We start from the raw sequence: 16,936 nt of genomic DNA on the forward strand, positions 1-16,936 counted from the left end.
CACTGTGTCCGAGTGTGAGTATATGGGTACTTTACAGTAGACGCTATGAGGGCAAAGCGACTTTTTCAATACTGGTGGAAACACATACACACACTCATGCACACACACATATACACACACACACACACACACACACACACACACACACACATATTCACACGCTGTACCACCCCACGCCACACTCTGATTATGACACTGCTCGTCTAGAGCTGCTATGACTCATGCTGGTGGTGCCGCTCTTGTGCGAGATCTTGAGTGTCGTGGCCACAGATAGGCTCGGCGTCATGGCAACAGAGAAGCTGGGAGTCGCAGCTCCTGCGAAGCTGGCTGTTGTGGCGATGGAGGGGGCTGGTTCATTTGGGCATCCATACTGGAGCAAGATGTCGACGCACTCCTGACTGCCAGCATTGCGTGCCAGAGCCAGGGCAGTCTGCCCCTGTGCATCCCGGTATCTGACATCACAACCATACTGCATCCAACGAGAGCAGAATAAAGGGAGGGGAAAGAAAAGGAGATAAGAGAGATAAAATTATATATTTTTTTCATCCCATTATGTAATTATCCTCTGTCCTGAATGTTAAGGTACATTCACCATGTGGGACAAACGAGAACCTTTATCTGAACCTGTAATTATATGGGCTTTGACTCACATAGATTAGTTATGTGGGTGCTGGGTTATTTTGTTCAGCACATTCATTATACTGTTAATTTATGCTGTTTTCATCAAGTATATTAATTATGGGTATCAAATATAGGCTCTTGAAGGCAAAGGCTTACAGTTAAATGTCATTTGCCAATTTGCATAATTCAGCAGAATAGTTAACGGTGATCCAATGCTTCTAAATGGCATTATTATTATTATTTTTAATCTAGCAGCAAATGGAAAAAGCATAGCAACAAACAATGGGGAAAAGGCATAGAAGCATACCCAGACTAGAAGCTGTGTCATGACTACATCAGCCTGCTGACAGGCAGCATGTAGGGCAGAGCTGGGTAATCGGGCTGCCATGGGGGACTTGGAGGCGAGGGCCAGGCTGACCGGGGTGTTAATGTCCTCCTTGGTACAGTGGGCCAAGAGGAGGAGCAGTCTGGGGAGGTTGTGCTCCATCACTGCCAACAGAAGACGGCCAGACAATGTGATGTCCGACCCCTCGCTAGGAGTGGGAGGAGGCAACGGTGCCACAAACAGCCTTTGCTCATATTTGGCCCTGATCCATGACTCCCGCTCCTCTCTGGACAGGGAAACAAATAGGAATAGTGTGAGTGACTGTAAGGAGGAGCATGATCAGTGTGATACATTCACAGCCTCTCTCTCCTACTATGCTTGAGGCCATGCCGATCAGCGTGACATTTTCAGCAATATCTACTCTCTGTATCAAAAGGATTCTTTAAAATATCAAAAGGATTTCCAAAGAATATCAGAGGGATCAAGAGGACACTCAACATGTACTCTGCAGTCTCAGACACATAAGGTCTAGACATGACGCCCACATACGATTTCTCACTAAGGCAGTGTCACTCCTATATGTCCTGTCTTCCATTACCGTCTTTGCCCCCTTACCGAGTCGCATCAGGTGTTGGTTTATGGCGGCCCAGAGTGCGCCCCTCCCAGATGCTGTTGACCATGTGGTTGCCGATTGCACTCAGAACCAGCGTGAGCTCCCGTGGCAGGTCGTCAAGGTCCAGGGAGCGAACACGTGACAGGTGGGTCCCCAAGTTTCTGTGGATCCCAGAGCACTCGATGCATATGAGTGCGCCCAGGTTCAGACTGGCCCAGGTCGGATCTTGGAGAGGGAAGATAGACAGACCCAGGGTCAGCCAGTGAGCTCTGTTTGGAATTGACTATGTGGATATAGTTGACAGATTCTTCGTTCCAGTGTGTTTTTATAAGCAGTCCTTGGTGCAAAGCATCCAAATGCGAATATACACTTGCCAACTGAAAAAAAAAAATAAATAAAAAATTGTCAGATTGGCAGCACGGTGCCAAAAAACTGTCTGATATTGTGTGAAATTCTGTCTGGGCGTGTTATAAAGCAAAGCTGTCAACTGTGGGGTCTGCGCATCAATTTGAGCTTCCCCCAAAACGCCGGCCCTTCAAAATGTTCCACAGAGCATAAAATCTCCAGTATTTGATCTATTTTTATTTATTTTTATTCAGTTTAATAACATCTAATAACATCTTAAAATAATGAAAATTAGTTTGAGAGAAAAACATTTCATTATAGGGTATTTTAATAAGCATTTTGAATATATTGTAAAACCTATGGTCTGCAGCATAATGTGCACATTGTTGGCTTTAGAACCTCTCATGCTGAAAAATGTTCACACTTCTGATTGTTTTATTTATTAACCTTTTATTTATTGTTGAGATTTTAGACTGACAAAAGAACATTTTTGGCAGATATTTTCCCTGCTAAAGTAAAAATATCTGAGTCATGCCAATTCTGATTCAGAAGAGCCTGTCACTGGGGGGAGGGCGGGTACCCCCATGTTTGAAAAAGCATCACTAAAGTGTCGTCTACAGTGGCAAAAACTAGAGGAACTGGCCCATTGTCGGACCTTCACATGGGGAAAAAAAGAATTGAATGTCCTGTGGGGTGCTCCTTCATGCAATAAATAAATAACAATAATAAATTATAATAAATGAGGTTCTCTTCTAATGGAGAAGTGCCCCTCCAGTGGGGAAAATGTGATGCAGTGCTGTAAAGGGAGTGCCTACATGAGAATGTGGGAAGTTTCTTAATGGATGAGCCTCCAGTGGAGAAAATGTGATGTGGTGCTATAGGACAGGGGCCCTTACAATGGGATAAAAGTAAGGTTCCCTAGGTGCCTTTCTGATAAAGAAACTCTGAGATGCCCTCTTAGATGCCCTTTCAAGTAAGAAAACACCATGAGGTGCCCTTACAATGGAGAGAAAAAAAATACCAGTGGAAAAAAAAACAGAAAACAGAAAACTCTATAGTCTCCCAGTCAAGGTGTCGTGTAGGGCCGGCTCTCCCAAAGTGAGGCTGTGACCACAGGCAAGGGCTGCCACCAAATACAGTACAAAGTGTCTGCTGTGTGTTTTCATAAAGGGCCAATAACTTAGGCTGATATCTTGCTAGAATGTTGATGTAATCTCTGATAACCTGCACTGTCCCTGTTGTTTTATGTTTCAAAGTAGCCTTTAGGTTAGTGGTTAAAACTTCCATCCATTCAACCTATACATGTTTTCAGTTTTAGACACAACCCCTTTCCACTGTACAGCACACTTTCTCCAAGCTGTAAAGTTTTACCAATTACCGATTACCAAAGACAAATGTATGCTCACTGCAAGTGCTTTTATAGATGACTCTATCACATTTTAGCCTAGATGCTTAGCTAAAGAGTTACCTAAAATAAGGTAGCTGGCTTAGCTGACCTCAATTGGTCATCTAACCTCAATTTGGAAATCAAGCATAAATGTTAAAATCCATTCCCAAGGGAATTATTTTAGAGTAATTGGCACAAAAGCCTATGGGACTTTTGATGTTAGATATGAATTGCTATTCTACAAATGAAATGTTAACAGTTGCCTCTATGTTTTACTTCGGAGGTGTTTGAGAATAAAAATTTGAAAGGCTATTACTTCCCTGAGTCTGATCAGTGTTGTAAATGAAAGTGTTGGTAACTTATTTCTTTATTTCTTTTTTCTTAAAGATTTGCTCACATAAACAAATCAATCAGACAAAGGCAAGATTCCTCAAATCAACGCTACTCATTCCTGCTGGCAAAATATGTGCATGTATAGATGTGTACAGATGTGGTCATTATTTCAGAAACACAAGCATAAGTCTCCCTGCAAAGTTTGTATCTAATGGCCATGGTATATTTTCTTACAAAGCATTATTTCAACAATTCCAACAATAGAAGATCTAATCTGTGCTATCATTAACATGAGTGGCCACACAATCCATGATTCTCTCTAACCTTTATGATAAGCCTCGCAGTCTCACTAACTACATGCATGTGAACTTTACAACTAAAATAATGTTATCTCTATGTCTTTTTCAGAGACCAATACACAGTTAGCAAAGTTGTAACATATTTATGTAGCCATAATTCTAGTTTATTTATTTATTTTATTGCATTATATTCCCCAGTAATCCCCAAAAAGCCTTTTGGTTCATTTGTAGGAAATTGGTTAAGGGATTAACTTGGTAAATGTTACTGGTTTAAGATCAGCTACTCTGAACCACAAGTCTTTTTTTTTCTTTCTTTCTCTCTCTCTCTCTCTTTTTTTTTTTTTTTTTTTTTTTTTTACAGCTGCTCTGTTTAATTTAACATTTATTATGCAGGATACAGGCTAATCCAAGGTTCATGCAGAGGTCTGATCCAGACTTTACCAGAATGCTGCATGGCCTGAGACCCACAGAAAACATCTGTGTCATAAATCTGCAGGATCACAAGACGAGCAGCAACATTTGCCAGCTTTTGGCCCACAACACCTCAAGTGAGCTCAAGAGTGTTTTCCAGCATCCCAGACACGGGCCCTTCTCTGCCCAAACTCAGCAGACCCAAGTCGACATCTGTCACTTGCATCTTTGCCACCAGAAGCATGAATTTCCAATTCACAGTGCCATTCGACAATCTTTCCCTTTACAGATCACGCATTTCCACATTAAAAAGTTACAGACGACATCTGAACCCTACTCTTCGCTCAAGGAGAGGACAACCACCAGGCCAACTCAGCAGTCCACTCTGTTTCTGACCAGACTAAATTAAAAGTGTCTTGCCCTGCTGGCTTGACTGGCAGCATCGTTTTGAATGCCATGGCCCGCTCAGCAGTCCAGCCACCCTCATCATTTGTCTCACACTTAAGTCATGTGATTACAGGCACTGTTTATGTGTCTTTTAAGTGTATGAGCGGCCTGCTGCTTCTTTAATTGGTTAATTCAAATGTCAACATCACAGAGACTGAAAAAGGAAAAAATGAAAGCAAACAGTAACGGTTATATGGCTTGATGCTGCATATATGAGAGGTGAAATATGAAGAAACAGTTCATGTGGAGAGAAGAACACAGGTATGCCCATGTGTGTGAAAATAATGACTAAACAGCACATGGAGAAGGGGAATGTGTCACTAACTCGGAGCGTCGCAGTCGACACAGAAGTTGTTGCCCTTTGCGTTGCGGATGGCCAGCAGAGCCACGGCTTCACTCTGGCTGTTCTTGCGAGCCTGGTGAACACACAGAGACACTGATAAATAAAGGAAAACGGCTCTGTAATGGTGTAAGGTATGGTAGCATATTATAACACAACATAATGATTGCTTTGATTCCAGAGTCTTTAATTCCAAAGGCTGAGGCAGATCGCTAAAATCATTATCATGTGACCATTCATGGCCTAATGATAGGGATTTGATACTGTGTGACATACCATTCACATTTTCCAAAGAAACGCATCACAGCGATTGAGGTGAACATTCAGAAGCATTACGGTGGTAGCAATTACCATATTATACACACACACACAAACATTCATACAAGCATTCATCATGATTTACAAGAGAGAGTAATTAGGAATTAACATAAATAACATTTTGCCTGACTCTGTAAATTACAGTGCATATACTGTGTGTGCAGTGTGCATGTCTCCTGGTATTTCTTGCCTTGTTTTTGCTGCTCTCACACAGCTGCAGGCTGGCCAGGATCTGGCTCTCAATGGCTTGGACCCAGGAGTCCCTCTCCTCCACGCTCTGGGCTTCAAAGTGCCATGTCTGGCCCGTGCTTGACACAATTAGGAAGTCAAAAGTGTCCTCATCTGACAGGGAAAAACATGAACAGGCCTGTGTCATGTAGGCACTGGGAGACTGTAGCTTAAGAACCAGACAGAGGAATCAGGTTTTTTAAAGAGGCTGAGTACACCAGTTGGTGAATCTCAAAGCAGCACTTACACAAATACCAAAAAAAAATGTTTATCCAAAGTGCAGACATCTGAGCAATCCACTAAAACAAACCTAACTGACAAATATATGCAGCACAATCCCTTCAATATCCTCAGTTTATGCATGTTATTAAAGGTTTTTCCTCACCCTGTATGGACTCAATCAGAAAGGTTAGGCTGTATCGACGAATATTTTGCACAAGTGCTGTGATTTGAATATATTTCAGACGTCTGAGGATTCACTAATAATATTGTAGATGCTAAAAATACAAAAGGCATGGTGGAGAGGCTTCTTCTACTATATACACAACACGTTCTTCAAGCAAGAGGCAGCTAATGGCAAATGCACAGTAAATGTCAATATTTTTCATCTCAACTTTTGGAGCAGTCTGTAGATTTACGATGCAAGAAGTTAACAGCTCAAGAGAATAAACTAAGCCATATCTGCTTTAAAAGTTACATTTGAAAAATAAATCTTTAAGTTCTTTATGCCTTTGTTAAAAGTGAATGCAGTAAAGCACATTTAGAGACTTAACCAATATATTATCAAGATAAGTTACACTTCTCTTTTGTTTACAGCAGTGGAGTTGAGCATTCATGCCTCAGAAACAACTGAAGTTTATTAATGTGTTTAGTTGGTCATTAGATTAGGGGAAAAAACACCTAAAAGCAACAGCAATAATAATTATAACAATAATCATAAGAACAATATCCCTATTGTTCAAAGCCATGAAATGAAATGCTCTAACATCACTGCTGGAAACAAACATGCATATTTAAAGGTTAAACAAATTAAGAGAAAAATGTTAAATAATGGAGATGATATGGTTTAATTAAGCCATGCTGCAACATAAGCTTGATATGACAGCAGTGTCACATCCCGCTCTAATGTGGCAGGGAAACACAGTAACAGCGAGACAAGCAGACAGATTGACACTTGCAGTGGGTCAGCCACAGTTTGAAGACCACGGGCTGACAGATCAGCATTACCTGTCTTGTTTATGTTTCTTAAGCTACCAAAGCTTTTTAGTTTCCACATTTTGCGCTTGGCTACACGAGACAAGAGGAAATGTCCCAGAAAAGCCGAGGAAAGAGAGGGAGAGAGAGAGAGAGAGCAGAGGCAGATCAAGGGCAAATAAATAACAGTGCCACGAGGTAAAAATAATTTCTTCACGTTAATTTTCAATCAAAGCTCAATAAGGTCATTATATTATATCCAAATTATACCATTGTTGTTTGTTGTTTACTTTGATGGACTTTATCACTACAGATTGATGACTATGAAAATAAGGAGATTATTGATCAGCCTTTGCTTTACCGTCTGCTTGACCCATGGTTGCATCTCCTTTCTGGTTCATGCTCTTCTTCCTGCGATGCTTCTTCCTGTCGGTCACTGGCGAGCCAGCGCCCATGTCTTTAGTAGAGGAGGAGCTGGACACCCCCTCAAAAGCAGAGTCTAAGGACAAAGTCACAGTAAACATTACACAGTAAAACGATCCAGTATGTTTACACGGGTATATGTTATGTCATATCATCATGAGTATGTTCACAGAATCAGGTGTTTTCCTCACCAACACTGTGTGCGTGGTTGGATAATGTGGAGGGGCACCGCTGCACCCCTCTATTATTTCTAAGGAATAAAGCGCCACCCAGTCCTTCCATTTCTTCCACTTGCAGGAGGCTACTGGTGCTCACAGGGACTGTAGAGGTTATAGAAAGCCCATTTGTTGAGATTAAGAGGCTGAGACAAGCATAAAAATCAAACAATGGTGCTACAGAGATTTTAACATGCACTACTCGGAGGTAGAGTTAATCTCAATTCTGTATGAACACCAGAAAAGTAAAAGATACAAAGTAATAGAGCAGAACTCCCGAAAGGGACATTGACAGAGATTGCTTTTTTTCCCCCTAAACACACTATTGCAAAACTTTTGAGTGCTTCTTTGTTCTCTCTCAAAGGTTTTGCATTCCCTTGCAAAAAATTTTCATCATATCACCAAGCTGTGACCTCCCAAAGGAGTTTGGAAATGCAAGGTATTTATGGTAGACCAGACTATTGGGCTTTCTACTGCCCCACCGGCTAATACTGTAGCTAAATATGATTGCTGTTGTCAAATATATTCAATGTTCAGATGTGTCATCAAAAGTGCACACGCCACAAGCTGATCAGTATCAGTAGTATATTGCTATAGTTCCAGTCTATTTGTAAGAAGTCTGATTATAGAGTGGCTGAGAAATGATGGTTAGAGTCATAAATAGTATATTTATAGATTGGTTTGATGTTATTGCTGACATTTCCGGATATTTCAGTTAATACATACAGAATAATGTCTACTTTCGCATGACAAAAAAAAAATCTTGGAGAATAAAAATGTTTTGGATGAGAGCATAATAGTTTTGAAGGTGTTTTGCAAGGGAACATAAAATAAATATTCCCTCATGGTGTACAATATCAAAGACATGATGTGTATTCGCAAACCTGGGCTGACACCCTCATGCCCAGGGACATCTTTGACCCGCCCGTTGAGCCCAACTGGAGGGCCACAGGTGGGCACGGCACGCGGCGGCCGCTTCCCTGGCACCTTCACTGTCACCCGCAGCAGGTCCATCTCTTTCCCAGGAACATTCAGCATGTAGTCCTGCCAAGCCAAACGTCACCCATTACTACCAGCCACCAGTTAGCAGTCAGTGTGCTTGAGGCTTTGAGCAGCACGCCGCGTGCAGCAGTCTGGCAGTTGTTAACACACTGACTCACATTGACACTGGAGTGATAGGACAGCATGCCATCGCTGGACAGAGTGACATATTTCTTCTTCCACTCCTTGTTGAGTGAGTTCCCACTGCGCTTCAGCAAGATGCTCTGGTGGAGGTGACAAACGAGAAGAGTGAGACTTCCTCTCTAATTTCCTGCACGCCCATCTCACACATTTTGGCAGCGAGATTACAGGAGCCAGCAACGCAGGCTGCCAAAATCCCCACCATCTATTCATCTGGCCAATATGGGAGATCAGAGCAGTTCAACATTCCATAAAATAAAATTGCCTTTACACATTTAATTTAAAGTGAGTGCTAGTGTGACGCCCTCTACAGTGAGACATTAAATACATCATACATTGTTTCTGTATCTATTGCAGGTCGATGACCTACCTGTTTTATGGGAATGGAGCGTCCACTACCCAGATCCCCCTTACCGTCTGCACTCCTTCTGTTTGAGTCGCTGCCTCTCCGGCTCTAGAAGTCGAGCAGAGGAACAACAACTATCAAATGGATCAGAGACCAAGAAAAGCGCAGCAAGAACAGGGTGGGTGGTAATGAAGTAAGATATATACCGAAAAGCGGGAGGTGCGTCTTCGAGTGCCACTGCGGACAGACCCAGGGGTGGCGCTGTCCTGTCGCTCCCCTCTGCCAGCCCTGCAGATCTCTTTATGACTAATCACAGGAGTGGAGGGAAGGGAAGAGGAATAGTCACTGCTCTGACCACCATTACTCGCCTAGAGAAAGGGAAAGAGTGGGAGTAAGAAAGGAGCGGGTGGGTTTGGAAGATAACAGTACAGGGAGACGGTTTAGTTTGCCATAACAGCAAACATGACAGAAACATGAAACTGCGGGGGGAAAAAAGGACAGACAAAAGCGTATAATAGGGATGGTCTTTAGTAGTTTTACCTGTCCTGGAAAGACTCCCGACACTGGGGTGGAGCCGCCGGAGTGACTCGGAGAGTTAGGGAGAGACTTACAGGAAGCCAGCAGAGCAGCTTGCTTCTTGGCTGCCATGATCTTCTGAGCAGCTGTGGTACAGAAAATGAGATATTAGCCTAAACAAGACATCATCCCCCTGTATTTGCAACTGTCTTTTTTCCCATCTGTTTTGTATACCGACATCACCACTTATACAATCTGTTCTGGTCTTTCAAAGGAAGACGCACCATCAGTGAAGACTCTGTTCACGTTGAGGCCGTAAGTAGCACAGGTTTCATAGTAAGTGCAGCGCCGCACATCTGAGCAGAGCTGCCGGGCCCTGGCATCATCTATTACCCTGGGGTTGGTGCTGCTGATCTTATCTAGATAACACACAAATCACAAATACAACTAGACCTCCCCTCTGTCAACAAATATTTGATTCAGAGCCTGTTTTTATTTATGTCCATGTATGTGTATCTTACCCTGAGTGCCCACTACTATGAACGGTATCTCAGTAATGGGCCGGTGCATACCAAGCTGGTTGTATATTCTGTAAACTTCCTGGAAACTGGCTTCATTTTCCAAACTGAAGACCAAGATGACTGCATCCACCCAGTTTGCAAACTGAAGAGAAGGGAAGGACAGAGAAAAGAGGAGAGGAGTGCTTATCAGAAGATGTTGCTAAATGAGAGCAGGTTGATACTAAAGACTAAATCGGGGGATTTAGATACATTAGTGTCGTTGCTTATTCAAGTCCTGTCGCACCTGAGCGCCTTGGAGTCCTGTTTCTTCTCTGATTATCAACAGGTGGCTCTGTCCGTCGACCAGCACCTCCTTAATATACTGGCGCCCTGCCAGACACAGAAATAAATCTGAGTCACCATTACCAGCCGTGAACAAACGGTGTAACAAAAAAGAAAACACATTGCGTAGCATGTCTGTGTATGGGCACATTTTCAAACCGACCGTCAGCGTTCTCCAAGGGCAGGTAACTCCCGGTCAAGTGTCTGTGAACCAGAGCAGACTTCCCACTGCACAGACCGCCCAAAACACCCTGGAGAGTGCATGTACAAAAAAATACATTATGAAGTTATCATCAAATCCCACATGACTTTGTGTTAGTAGTGTCTTAACGCTTACCAAGTGAAGCTCTTGTACAGTTTGACTGATGGACCAGTCCTGACTGCTGGCACATGCAGCTGGACCAAAGGGAAAAGGACAGAGAAATGAGGAAGAAAGGAATTATTAATATTAATGACAAAAAACCCAAGATCAGCACTGTAATGATTTCTGGCAGATCTAGTTGGACTCCTGCCTGTGGACAGTGCAGAGCACGGAGAGTCAGTGGCGGCCAAACAAAAGAGACTGCAGCACCAGGACAGCAACCACATAGAAAATACAATCTCTCAGCTGGATAGGGAATATCTGGTGCTCATTGATTGGAGGTGTTGTATGCTGTGGTACGCTCTAATGTGGAAGCTGTCATAAGTTAGTAAACACATTGACTGCTTTCATCGCTTTATCTCAACATGACTAAACACACCGCAATGATTTACAAATTTGACAGGGAGCGTTTGAGAAATCTGGTGGAAAAGGGATTAAAAGACATCATTTGCTTTCTGGTCAAGTCAGATTCTGCGATGCTGAAGTCTTACTGATTCATAAATAAGAGATCATGCTTATATTGAGTTAAATACTTCAGTTTGCTCTAGAAAATAATGGACAAAGCTCGATCTTTGAAAAAATATGTGATTCATCTTGCCAGCTACAGTAAATTGTTTCTGAGTTAACTCAGGCATAAGCATGATCATAAACAGGCAAACTAACTCTCACAGCCTGTGATTAGCATCAGAAAATGTTGCCACAAAATTACAGCACAATTCTCTCACAAAAAAATGCAACTGCTGCAGAATATTTTGTTTATGAAAATATAGTATATTCCAGATGCATCCACTTCCACTCCACATGTAGTTTGGCATCTACAATTGACTGTCAATTGCCAATTATTGAATATTGAAAATCAAATGTGTTAAGAACTGCATTTTAATGCATCAAGGTTTTGTTTGCTAACTGAATTTCTCTTGGTCACCAACTAATTGTGATGATCATTTTTCTCCAACTGTGCCGTTTTATTCATCTGATTTGAGTATGTCAGTTCACTTATACTATGTACTGTTGCTGGTCCTGATACACCAAAATAATTATATCATAACAACTAAAAAAGCCAGTGCAAATAGTACAATTAGCTGCATATATGAAACAAAATTAACATTTTATAGAGCCACAGAGTGGTTACAGTCTTTGAAAATATTCAAAATTTATTTATTATTCAGTGGCTCACCCTCTCGTCAATTATGGCAAAAGTCGCCCCAGTTAAGGCTACTGTAGGTCATGAATGCATTTATGCTCCATGCATTCCTAATAATGCTAATCTTAACTGGTTGCTTAGTGACATAGTCTTTAATCTTTAAAGTATTTTCCTCAAATTAACATTCAACTAACAGGGTAGAATAATTTCACTTGTTTCAGGGGCTTTCTAGAAAGATGTGTCAATTTTGGGACACACAGCAGAATAAGGCAGATGGCAATATGGCATTGCTCTACTGGTATCCAGAAGACATCACTTTCAGGCAATTGTTGCAGCAAGTTCATTTGCATTGGCAACAAGTGAAATGATCTAATTACCCCAGTTGACCGAATCTTTCAGTATTTCAAGAGCATGATGGAGTGGCAGCACTGAGTGTTCAGATTTTGGTGTGATGGCTCCAGTTATAATGCATGCACACAAACAGACATGAGGGAGACAATATGTATCTGCAGATGTGAGAGGAGAAATAAAGAAAGTGTCCTCGCAGGTGGATTCCTCGGGTGGGGCTGAATGCACGGCAATATTGACACACGCACCCGAGCTCATATGCACACACACACTCTGGGTATCACCGTGACAGTGCTCAGGATGGGTGCTCTCACACACTGAAGCTATTCGGTGACATGGTGTGCTGAACTGGCCGCACCTCCACCCGGGCAGAGACGCGGCTCCGGCGGTCTCTCCGGGGAAACGGAGGGCTCTAACTTTAAACCCCTGCTGCTATCCCCTCATCCCCATCTTTGGGCAATCCCCACGCCCACATTCCCCTCTATCAACAGCGTCACACCACAGACCAAATAGCATCTCTCACGGCTTGCTGTTGCCATGGCAACTCCATTTTCCAGAAGCCTCCAGCCTGGGTCTCTATACAATAAATGATCTCATGGATACAGCAGTGTGTGTGTGTGTGTGTGTGTGTGTGTGTGTGTGCGTGTGTGTATGAGAGAGAGAGAGAGAGAGAGAGAGGCATTGATAGATGACATCCAGTGGCACACAGATGATGTTGAAAACGTACAAATGAATATTTCACACAGAAAGAGAGGGTGGGAAAATATTCTCTGCATTACATTTCCTCAAAATTGTTAATCTGTTGCTGCTGTAATACCAGTGTTGAAAGTTCAAACACTGTTTTGAACATTTCGATCGGGTATGCTGCTCTCAGACACCTAAATGAAATATATAGCCACTGAATGAATAGGCTCCATTTGTAGGCTGATTAACTCTATGCACAGAGCAGGAAGTGACACTCGCTCCTCACTCCTCCTACATTCCCCCACTCCCACTCCTCTGATGAACACAGCTCTGTGTTTCCCCGACCTTAATTATTCATGTCCCACTTACTCCCAACAAATTATTCAGAGCTTACTCCAATCCTACATCCACTGTCACACATCCACATATGATATTCTTAAGAATATATTAATAAAGATGAAGGATTAATAAAGTTGTATCATATCGTGTATTTAAAATGAAAAAGTCTATTTTTCCAGTGCCTTCTCAGTCTTTGACAAGGTTTAACTAATTTCCATTTCAGTTTAGTTCTCATGGTTACAGAAACATCTCAGTAATGTGTGAGACAGATGTGTCAACATGTACAGTGGTGAAAGGATCAAAAACCCTTTTTTCACCCCTGTAAAATAGTAGGTGACTGTTAACCTATGCAGTGATAGAATTTAAAGTACTAAACCATTTAGATACCTGCAGTAAGGTTTTAGAATCAAACGCTGGTCAAAACAGGACATGTCACCGTGCTGCACACGAGCAAAGTTTGCAGCTAAAATGGAAATTTCCAGTGAGGTTAAATGATGCCCACACCTTCCTCTTTGACAACTGGCATCATTGTGTATCAGTCTCATTGTAGAAATCTCAGTACTAATTGTTGCCAGCTTTTTTTCCATTCACCCCACCCACAAACACCTGTGGAGTTTTTCTGAGATGCTTATGCTCTCCTTGTGCTCGTTTTTGGCTTAAGATCCCATTCGCTTTTCAAACAGATGTTTTGCAGGTCTGGGAGTTTTATCACTTGTTGATTTTAAGCTGGAGGCAGCAGACCCAGCTTTTGTCTGCCAACAAAGTACTTGATGATTTGATTTTATCTTTGCTGCTCCTATTCTGACAATCCAGCAGGTTCACACTTCTTCGCACTGCTAAACATGCTATGAAAATGCATTGCACACAATGAATTTGCATAGTATTTTTAGCATGGGATTATTATCGTAGCACAGTTATGTTTGTGTGTTGCACTGAACAGAGTGAAATTACGACTTGGTGTTTTTAATGTCCTCCCAGACTGTCCCTTGCTTGTTAGTGCAGTCAGAATAAATTTACAGTATAATACCACATCACTTCCACAGGCTCCCAGTGCGTCTGAAAATATAGCAATAACCTCATTTGCCTCAAAGACAAGTAATAAGCTAAAGATTTTTAAAAGAAAAATGTTGAACTTTGTGCAAGTTCTGTGGAAAAAAAGCCTCTTATTTATCGTATTTAGGCTCTGTATTACCACTCACTGGAGCACCTTTATCAGAGATTACCATGGCGTTTTTTTCAAATGTAGTTATGTGGGTGGTTTTCTAGCTATTGAAGTTTTTTTTTTCTCAGACACAATGATTTTTTTTTATTTTTATTTATTTATTTATTTATTTTATTTTTTACCAAAGATGCCAGTACAATGAAGCACAATGGAGGGCCAAGAGTCTGCAGGGTTTCAGTGATATCAGCTGGTGTAGTATTCAAGTGGAATGAAAACCTGCAGAGTCTTGGCCCGACATCCAACATGGTTGCCTATCCCTGGTCTGAGGTATTTAGTCATTTCTTAGCAATCAACACATAAATAACTAGATTCACATCTTGCCGACACTGAGACTGTCTTTTAAAACTGTGTCAGTGAAGCTTTAAAACAGTATTGATTCTAAGTATCGGCCCATTTTGGGTATGAATCCACACAACCCCTGAGAGGGCAAGGTTACTGGCAATAAGTATGTAATTTTGAGTGATCACCTCCATCACATGTCGTCTTAGTCACTAGATTTCAACCCAGCTGAACATTTACAGAGGATTCTGGAGCAGCATCTATGACAGGGTTTTCTACCTCCATCAACTAAACACCAATTTCTCACCAGTGTTGCATCTCCTCTGTGGAGTTACAGCGACCTGGGTGGAGATACCTGCTGGCTAAAGTGGCCAAAAACCCTATCACATCATTTAATCTAGGCGTGTCCTTTATTTTGGGAGATATGTATGGCACTCTGGGTCTCTAAATTGCTAAATACTTTCTAGTCAAAATGTATGAGATTATATGACCAGAAAAGTTGGTATGAATGAGTTCACCTATAACAAATGTGATACATTTAAGTCATGAAAGCCTAACATAAATACTGTATGTTGGTGATGAAAGGGTTTTACCTTCCTCCTCGCTAGACCCTCTCTCCACAGCTGGATAGAGGGGGGATGCAGTGTTGGTGCTTGGTGGCACAGCAGTACTTTTGGTGAAAATTCCACTAATGAACTTGAGCATCTTGCGGTCACGAGCTGGAGCTCGCTGGATCGTTCCTCCCTGGCCCTCCTTACCCTTCTTCAGGTCCTCAGAAAGAGAATGTAGGTCACTGTTGTCCAGGGTGCGGCTTTTACCTTTTCGTTGAGGCTTGGACACGAGGGTGGCAGGGGGTGCAGGCAAGGAAGTGGAAACTGTCTTAAGCCTCTCGCTTTGAGGGCTGTCCCTTGTCATTATCCCTGCAAATCCTCCACTGATAGGAGCCCCAGGGCGAATGAGTGTGCCCTTACCATCGCTGTCGGCCCAGGATGCCCTGTAAGGCCCTAAAGTTGCAGCTGCCATAATCGGGGACTGGTCCCCGATTCGGTTATCCTTGCGCTCCAAAGTCTTAGCAGAAGGGAAAATACTCTGATTGGCCTCCCTCAGGTCCCACCAGCACGCAGGGTCACCCCCTGTATGTGACCTCATGAGGACTTCAGGACGCTGGCTGATTTGCGGTGGGACAGAGAAGGGGAGGCTGCAACGTGATCGACTGCTGCTCAGGTCGGCTCCATTCTCGCTCTTTAGGAACAGTACAGGTGGCTCCCTGTAAATCTCTGTTTTAGGGCGCAATCCATCTGGACGAGGTCCCTCTCTGCGCACCCCTCCCTCAGAGAAAGTTCCTCCATACACTTTAACTGGTTCTTTGACAGGTGGATGTACAAAAGCAGCCTCTTTGCTTTTACTAATAAACGTGCTATCTTTTTGGCATCCATAAGTTTCCCTCCTCTCAAGCTTTCCCCTGTTCTGAGTGGGGCCGCTAAACTTGACATGCACCTGTTCCACCTCCACCACCTGTGTGTTTTCTTCTTCCACTACTTCCACACATACAGGTCTTTCCTCCTTTTCGGTGGCCTTGCTCGCCTCCTCTTTCTCAGCACTCTCTTCTCTCTCTGGGAGAGCTGCATTCTGTCCTTGGGCTCCTGCTACATCTTCTGGCACAGCCTCAACCTTCACCAGAGTGAGGGAAATGAGGTAGGTGGTGCGTCTCTGTGGCTTGCCTGCTTTGCTCATTGGGGCAGCAGCACCTGCTCTCTGACCTAGCCAGACCTGCAAACCATTGTCATGGCAGGCAGGAAAAAGACTGGAACAGAAGAGAAAGAAAATCTAAGCTAGAGAACAAACTATGGATGAAAAAAGACATACACATCATTAAATGGTGTGCAAATTATTATGTCTGACGTAAGGCATCAGAACTTCACAGGAATCCAGCTTTCCTCAGGCTTTTAAGGCCTCAATAAAGACATGTATAGTCAGCAAAAATGTGTGAATTTTTCTAGAAACCTGTGATTCAGTGGCATACATTTAATAGGCTGACCTACTGGTGAATCAAGTCTAGACTGTTCTCTTTTTTTAATGCCTCCATTAATCCTCCTCTGTGCACGGTGCTACTACTGGTCTCTACCACTTACTCATTCACAATCCTTCCCTGTCCCTGTCTCGCTTTCTCTCCG

At 42.6% G+C, this 16,936-nt stretch overlaps 1 protein-coding gene across 2 annotated transcripts; it reads right to left on the reverse strand.

Annotated features, from left to right (window-relative positions):
- Positions 1-187: 187 nt before the first annotated feature.
- LOC115358807 (arf-GAP with GTPase, ANK repeat and PH domain-containing protein 1-like) lies at positions 188-16,496 on the reverse strand. 2 transcript variants are annotated; one of them, XM_030050831.1, is made up of 19 exons: positions 15,356-16,496; positions 10,723-10,781; positions 10,549-10,636; positions 10,348-10,433; positions 10,065-10,206; positions 9,828-9,962; positions 9,568-9,689; positions 9,234-9,395; positions 9,052-9,135; positions 8,660-8,764; positions 8,396-8,543; positions 7,476-7,604; positions 7,223-7,360; positions 6,895-6,954; positions 5,630-5,781; positions 5,107-5,197; positions 1,562-1,784; positions 929-1,232; positions 188-469 (listed from the first exon to the last, which is right to left on the reverse strand). In XM_030050831.1, the coding sequence occupies exons 1-19, from the start codon at positions 16,494-16,496 to the stop codon at positions 188-190; spliced, it is 3,651 nt and encodes a 1,216-aa protein (XP_029906691.1). The 2 variants fall into 2 exon arrangements, with proteins under 2 accessions (XP_029906691.1, XP_029906690.1); XM_030050830.1 differs by having other exon boundaries at positions 8,384-8,543.
- Between the last annotated feature and the right edge of the window lie 440 nt (positions 16,497-16,936).

Source organism: Myripristis murdjan, chromosome 5, assembly GCF_902150065.1.
Source record: "Myripristis murdjan chromosome 5, fMyrMur1.1, whole genome shotgun sequence".
Taxonomy (NCBI): domain Eukaryota; kingdom Metazoa; phylum Chordata; class Actinopteri; order Holocentriformes; family Holocentridae; genus Myripristis; species Myripristis murdjan.

Coding starts and splice junctions, on each gene's coding strand:
- LOC115358807 (XM_030050830.1), bottom strand. CDS start 16,496: ATGAGCAAAGCAGGCAAGCCACAGAGACGCACCACCTACCTCATTTCC. Junction 5,198..5,629: donor GTGAGAGCAGCAAAAACAAG/GCAAGAAATACC, acceptor TGTGTTCACCAG/GCTCGCAAGAACAGCCAGAG. Junction 1,233..1,561: donor CCAACACCTGATGCGACTCG/GTAAGGGGGCAA, acceptor TTCCCTGTCCAG/AGAGGAGCGGGAGTCATGGA.